The sequence below is a fragment of the Musa acuminata genome, chromosome BXJ1-7 (genome assembly GCF_036884655.1).
Source record: "Musa acuminata AAA Group cultivar baxijiao chromosome BXJ1-7, Cavendish_Baxijiao_AAA, whole genome shotgun sequence".
Classification (NCBI taxonomy): Eukaryota; Viridiplantae; Streptophyta; class Magnoliopsida; order Zingiberales; family Musaceae; genus Musa; species Musa acuminata.
The window spans coordinates 31,192,714-31,200,433 of record NC_088333.1 but is presented as its reverse complement, the minus strand read 5'-3'; the positions used below and the strand labels follow the sequence as shown (position 1 = coordinate 31,200,433).

The window sequence follows — 7,720 nt, the reverse complement described above, 5'->3', positions numbered from 1 at the left end:
TTTTAAATCGTTCAACCTCCCCTCTTAGTGTCAAAACAGTCCTAACAAAGATATTGTGAATGACTGCAATTCAAATGTAATGTTTTTCTTAAGGTAAACTATGAGAAGATAGTAAAGGAGTAGAATGTGATGGGGGCATAGGGAGGAGATGAAAGTTGAGGAGAAAGCTAAGTGAACGGGGAGGAGAGATAAGGATGGGGAGAAGTGGAGATGAAAGTTGAGAGAAAGCTAAGTGAACGAAGAGGAGGAAATCAATAGGGAGAGAGAGGAGGCGGCGGCAGTGGAGATGGGGTGGGATGAGAGGGAGTTGAAAGACAATTTGAGAAAATTAAAAATAATCTAGACTCAATTACATCAAATTAAATAATCAAGATTTAATTGATTCATCTAAAAAAATCAATTTAATTCTAAAAAAATCAAATTAAATCCAATCAAAGACAATCATTATTTTTTTATGATTTTATCAAAACCCCCAAGAAAGATCCCCCGATTGAAAGACCAAATATAAAAGCATCTTTGATAAAAGTTCATTAATATAGACCTTTTTAGGTAAATTAGCCAAGATTTGTTAGCTCAATATTCTTTGCTTTTGATCACAACTCATGCCAACTTTAGAGGTATTTTTTATTAAAATAAGTTTGGTAAAATCATTTCTCGACAAATATTGATAAAAGCATCCTCAATGACAAAATTACGAAAAGTGATAATGATGATGACATAAGATTTATGATGATAGCAATAACATCAAATAGTGACACTACCAAGTGATGATGATAATACCAATCCCCAGAGAGAACATTTTATACAACATTTCACAAAGATATAGCATTTATGTCACTGTAAGCACTCTCACTGCAGACGCCAAAGAACATAAAACAAGATCGGCCCATTGGACAAAGCTTCCATCAATGTAACGTTCGAGAAAGATCAATTTATCCTGCAAATAGAGAGGATTTGAACCCGAGTAACATTACTACTATAAGGTAATCAGGCTTACGTCCATCAAATGACATGCCAATAAAATATGTTATTGCAGATGTCCAGCATTCCTTACAACTTACCTTCATTCATACCTTAAACAAATAATTTTAGCATCTCAATTCTCTAGGGTCAGGTATCCTTCAAGAACAGAGTTCAGGAAACATAGATATAGATACAGTAGGGAACGGCTTATCTTCAGGAAAAATGTAATATACACAGACAAAACTCACCACCCCGCCCCCCCCCCCCCCCCCCCCCCCCCCCCCCCCCCCCCCCCCCCCCGAATGGGAACAGTAATAGTCTGTACAAGATCCGCTGATGCAAATGATCTTCTTGCCTCACATATCTGGATATCAAGGCTTCTGTCTCGACAAAGCTAATACTGGAAATGGCACCATCACTCTAATTTTTTCACAGCCTTGAAAGATACTCAAGTACAACGCACAATTAACATTCATTCACCTTTAACCCTGGAATTTCAAATGTGCAGTTAGTTGATTACACCAAACTGTAAAACCGGCAGAGGTTGTTTTCGTCTTAAAGACATGAACTTACATAAATGGAGCAACAGTTTCACTAGTTCTAGATATGTTATTAGCAATACCAGATTTCGCATCCTCCTCGTTGTCATCATTGCATGATGAGAGTACCCTTCTCTGCATGAAAGTAAACATGTTCAAGTTAACCAACTATTTCTCGTAGCATGAGACTGAAGAACTTGATCATAATTCAACTGCACAGATTAAACACTGATGATGAACATTGTGACTAATGCAAAAAAAACAAATAACTATGAGAAAAACAGTCTTTGACCATCGAAGCTATGTCTGGAAAAGAATACAGTCATTGATTGATGCATTTTCCATTCCTATCGAAGCAAGCATTAGAAGAACTACAATGTACATGCAGAAAATTCAATTGATAATCATAGAGAAAGATCCTGAATTTGTAAAACTTGAAGGAACCAAAACCTACTAGTCAGCAAATTCTAAGAAACTATTTAAAGTGAATGATTAGATGACACTCACATGGGCTTCAAAGTCGGGGCTATTCAAGTTGATAGATAAGTTCCTCATCAACAACAACACCTGCACATTAATGGTATAAAACATTGCTTATTAGGAGGAACATTGAGAAGCACATGCATAAACCATGCACTAATTACCTACAATGGAGGATAGTAACAAAAATATTCTTGATGAACATACTACAGATAAATAAGTGATCAAGACATTTATGGAAACAATATGAACTGTGAATTTAATACAAGGTCAAGATTTCCCCCTTCACCTCCCAAGTTATTAAAAACTGACTAGTGAAGTACCATTTGACATTTGCTGGTCATGCACTGGTGTGATACAGCATTGTGCTTGATACATGTCAAGGCACATTATTAAAGTGTCACAGACCAACATAAACCTGAAAGTGCAAATGCAGCATGCATAGTTTGGAGGCTGCCTCAGTCCTAAGATGGTGTTTTAGAACCCCAGCAAATCAGCCATATGAACAACCACCATCATGCTACTCTTCATCAAATACAAAGTCAAAGGCACCTTTCTTTAAGCACATCATAATATATAACTGGTTTGGAAACAAACACCGATACCATACCAGGTGAGAAATGTATGTTGCATTTCTTACTAATAAGCTGAAAGAACTAGATTTTATACTCAAGTACAAAATCATGGAATATATGCTGTCCTAAAAAGGTGAGAACCAAACATGAAACCCACTAATGTTTTGTAACTAACAAATGTTTTCCAACAGAATGCAACTATGATTATGTAATTAACACCTTTCAAAAAAAGGAAAAAGCATCCATTGGAGACCAAATAAGAATAACAACCATTTTATCTAGACAAACTAATTTCCTGCGAAAGCATTAACTTTTCTTCAAGATATACAAGAACTGTAAATTTTTTGTTTGAAAGATAGCATACTGTTTCAACATCAATGGGATCCATCTCTTTCAGTCTTTGCAGGTGACCAGTAGTGCTAGGATCAAAGACACTTCCAAGAAAGCTGTACACCTGAGCAAAGTCTGGCATAACTTCACAAAAACACAAAACCAAAGATGAGAAAGTATGAATAGAATGAGCAAGATTGATATAAATAGCATTTTGCCTGAAACAAAGGTTCAGAATTAAAAAAAAAAATCTTTTTGGTATGAATGGTGAAATAGTTTACTATTATCATTTTGAGAACTTCCTAGGAACAGTTTCCATCCATGACTTCAAGGATGATGTGATCATACTCCTAGCTTCATCAAACATTAACATGTTTCTTTTTCTTTTCCTTTTAACATTGACTTGTTCTTGCAATCTAAGTGATCTCTGATATAGAAAGCGTATTTACGAGGCATAAATGAGAGCTCACCACGAAGAGTTGTGACATGATTTTCTTGATCAGCCAAATCACAATTAGGCCAGGTTGTCCGACTTATCGTGCTGCTAGAGCAGCAATTGTTTACCGCCAATGCTCCAGAAGGTCCTGCGCCACCTGCAAAACTAAGGCCTTACAACATGTCTGTGGAAAAAGAAAAGATCGAACCACTGAAGACAGAATACTAAACCTGTTGTCAGATGAGATGTACTGACAGGATGCAATTTGTGAACTCCAGAAGGCATTGGCCCATTTGCAGTAGAGCTTCTGGGCGTGGAAGATGTATCTATTGCAAAAGTATAGCCTGGTTCAAGCAAACAGGAAGTCTGGAGTGGAGTAGCGCCTTGAGATATCTGTGAAGCTGCAATTACAAGAATACCTGTAAGTTGGATTACAACTTGAAATTAAAGTATTAACATGAACAAGCCTCACCATTTTTAGGTGCTTTCTGTGGATATGGATGAGATGCTTTTCGCTTAGGCCGAGGTGGAGGTACATGTTCACTTGTACCAGTCTTCTGAACCTTCAAAAAGTACTTCTGTGCATGGCTCCTTATCTGCAAGAACCCATTTTAGAATTTTGATTTTGACAAATATTAAGGACCCTGGGTTTTTCACATATTTGATATGTCCCATTAATACACTAGTGGGTCCTTAATGGTGCTTTGAAATGTAGAAAGCTGAAAGATGATTTCAAGAATGAGATCTACATTGTAGACTTCTCTTACAATTGTCTGTCGACTCTGTGTGCAATTACCAGATGCTCTCTATTTATAGAAAATAAGTGTTTGTAGTGCTTGTCCAGAACATCAACTTTAAACAATCAAAATTCAGAAGATCAGACTCCGCCAAATTTCTCTTGCAACTAAACATCTCCAAAGGCTCAGAGTGGCATCTATTAACTAACAAGTGAAAATGAATTTCTTATAAGTTATAACCATTATGTAAGAGCTGCCCAGAAACCTTGTTGACAGCCATGTAAATGAGTAGACTAGAACATGATTATCCACCAAAGGTCATAGAGAAACCTCTATAACTGAATAAGGCAGGTATAGAAGAAGGGAGGATGACAAGCTTCCTCAGAGTAAATTAAAGGCACACATAAGCCAACAACCCTTTCACCAAAACATACTATCCTTTTCTATATATTGAAAATCCATTCTGTGATAATATTTAAAGATAGAAGTTTGTAGAAAAAAAGGAGAAAATTTTGATGTTGTTGGCATGTTTTCTCCTTTTCTCTTAGTTCTTCACATATACTTCTTGATGGAAATATAGCTTGTCTGCAAATTACCTGGATGACGGTCTTTGAGCCAACAAATGCTTCTATCTTTTTCCAGTCACGGTCAAAACTGAAAAAAGAAGAAGAGGAACATTGTTATAGTTATAAAGCCTATAGTGTTATTCATGTGCAAAGTTAGTTATACACTACTCAGATGTCATGCCGCTTTTACACATTAAAGTTGTTACGGTAAATAATACCCAGTGAAGCATGCCATAGAACTTTCTAAGTCCTAACAACATTTGTAGATACAAGGTTATGAGAACTGACCACAAAAGCTGTTAAATATAGTAGATGAAAACCAATGGGCTTACTAAAATTTCAAATAAATGATTTAGTTGTATTCTGCCGAATGAGAAATTAATAGCAGTTACCTTGTCATCTGCACCAAGAAATTGTGTTTCTAGTATACATCTTAAATGATTACTATTCTCAAATCTATGTTTATTGTCTTTGATCAAACATCAAAACTTAAAGCATAGAGGTAGAATATGATTGACAAAGTACTGATTAGTATTAAAATAATTGTTAATATACTGAAGAAAATAGGTCTCAATGAAGCTATAAATACCAATAAATACTATGTAATTATATTAAGCATAGGCATGAACTACAATTCTAACTTTCCTCTTAGCATATTTTCAAAAGAATGAACAAAATGTCAAGGCTGAGCATAAGAGAACCGCATATCTGGCTTCACCATTGAGAGGCAAAGAGTCTATTTGTATTGCTCTTTAGGGGCAAAGCTTGGTTCTGTACAAAAGGGAGGTATTGGTGCAGCAAAGCAATCAAAAGCTTGTTACATCATAATTGAGCATCATGGAGGAAAACTGACAAATTCTCTCTAGATCATGTTGTTAAAATCCACTGAAATTGATGGAAGAGTTTGAGATGCAAGTGGGCCAACTTCACACTTAATTCTGCTGTATGTGATCTTCTATAAAAATACAACCTCACATGTTGTACTTTAGATACCCTTCTTAAGATTGAGGCAACAAGATGGGCAATTGTTGCTCGGTAAAATGATAATTGTAAGCTCAAGAGAGTTAATAACAATAATCACCAAATATGTGCTCAATTCTCTTCTGCACCCATAATGCTCTGATTCTACTCAAATATAATGTGCAAAGGCTGATTTACTCTTTGCAAGTTGATTTTGAGCTTAAATTTGTTCTCCTTTCCCAACATGAGGTCATAATATCCCATGGATCATTACTACTCACCAGTAACAGAAGTTTCCACAGTATCTATAAACAAGAAGTTCCCTAAGCCACATATAATGTTTCCTGGTCTCGTATGGAAATTGCTTGGAGAAGCGTCCATTATCACTGATAAATTAGCCAGGACATTGTCGTCTAAAGGAAAATTCCTGTTATTTCATCCACTATCACAAAGGAGAACCAAAATGCAATCCTCATAATTCTACTTAGAGATACACACAAAGGAAAGACAAGGCCTTTAGTAGAATCTTTAGTTTTAGCATAATTATCTTCTGTAATGGACAAAAAGAAAAAGGGGAATCCTCGTTAAACAATCTAAAAAAGAAAGGAAGCAAGATCATCGACGCTGGATTCTTAACAAGGTCAACTGAAGCAACTTCATCAGCAACAACCAAATCCTTTACAGCATCAGGCAAGATATAAGTTGAACGACCAGAAAGTAATCAATGATGGCGATAACCCCAATTTCCAGCCACTATGGCCAGACTATGACAACTCCTATTGTAAAGGATGGTAACGGATCCCAAATTCTACATATCATCATAGGAATTAAGCAAACAGAGTCCCGCATGACCAAGAACACAATACAACCATGACTAAAAGATGCTAATTTTAGAGACGATAACTGCAAACATAGCACCAGATCCGCAAGAACTTTCCATATGAGAAACCAAGTGTAGCCCCAAGTTCCCATCAAAAACTACAGAAAGCCAAGACCGATCCCAGCAAAAGCGCAAGTTTTCCTTACAGTTGGAGGGCTTCGAGGAACTTGTCGTGCTCCTGCTCGGTCCAGCTCTCGCGGGACTTGGTGATGGTGTAGGGCTTCCGGACCTTCTTGCTGGGGTCCTCCGCAGCGGCAGCTGCGGGGGTCAGGAGGCCGGCCGCGCCAGGGAGGGCCATGGAGGAGAGGCCCGGGAGGTCGTGGGGGAAGAAGACCACCGACGACGCTGCTGCTTCTCGTCCGCCGCCGCCTTGGGCTACCTTGGCGTTAACAGACACCATAAAAGGGGGCAGAGATATCGGGGGATGTAGCAAGCGAAGGAAAAGGGAGGGGGAGTAAGAGGTGGAAGGGGTGGTGGGATGGCGTCGACTTTACATACTTGGCGCTGCTGCGGCCACCATTCCAATATAATATATTTGCTTGGCTTGTGTGTTAGAGCGCAGGAATTTTACCCGAGATGGAACGGGGGTTGGATGGAAGCGACGCTGGACAAGTGGCAGGAGGGAGGGAGGTGGGGCCCGTTTCCCGTCTCTGCGACCGCAATCCTTTGTTGCGGACGACCGTACAGAACGCCATATCTCTGCGGACGCATCGGTCACCGTTAGAAAAAACCAAAGAAATGCATAACGTTACGTCCGATCGTGATGAGAACAAGACATGTAATTGGTTGATAACTACTGTGTAGCAGCTTAAACAAAGAGTTGGAATCCTTGTCATTTGCGTCACCAATCCCTGAATTTGACCCACGGTGAGAAAAGATGATGTCACCTTAATCAGTTTATATATATACATATATATATATATATATATATGTGTATATATATTAAAAATAGTCTAGCTTGTTACCAATATCGTGCAAACCCTTCCTGCGATGATCTGCTTCCAGAAATCTTATCGCTCGACAGTTTTGATTCTGTCTAATTTGGAACTAGAATCAAATTAGTTCCGAGTGATTCTGATTACGCTTCACGAACAAATCTTATTAAGTTGATAATTCTGGTTCCGTTTTCAATTTTGAACTGAAATTTTCTTTGATTTGTCGTTTATTAAAGGATTATAAAAAGGTGATTCATCATTTGCAGAAATATCTAGGTTTTTTTTTTTTTTTCCGACTGATTTGTGATTAAATCGAAAT

General features: G+C 37.8%; 1 protein-coding gene across 3 annotated transcripts; it reads right to left on the bottom strand.

Moving 5' to 3' along the window:
• Positions 1-1,408: 1,408 nt before the first annotated feature.
• LOC135679038 (protein REVEILLE 5-like) lies at positions 1,409-6,982 on the bottom strand. Of its 3 annotated transcripts, none has more exons than XM_065192405.1 (9): positions 6,613-6,982; positions 4,657-4,714; positions 3,796-3,919; positions 3,554-3,724; positions 3,358-3,480; positions 2,922-3,022; positions 2,010-2,069; positions 1,537-1,637; positions 1,409-1,451 (listed from the first exon to the last, which is right to left on the bottom strand). In XM_065192405.1, exons 1-9 carry the CDS (start codon positions 6,864-6,866, stop codon positions 1,436-1,438), a joined length of 1,008 nt encoding a protein of 335 aa, XP_065048477.1. In that variant the 5' UTR covers positions 6,867-6,982; the 3' UTR covers positions 1,409-1,435. The 3 variants fall into 3 exon arrangements, with proteins under 3 accessions (XP_065048477.1, XP_065048476.1, XP_065048478.1); XM_065192404.1 differs by having other exon boundaries at positions 2,922-3,031; positions 6,613-6,980; XM_065192406.1 differs by having other exon boundaries at positions 1,586-1,637; positions 2,922-3,031; positions 6,613-6,980.
• Positions 6,983-7,720: the final 738 nt, after the last annotated feature.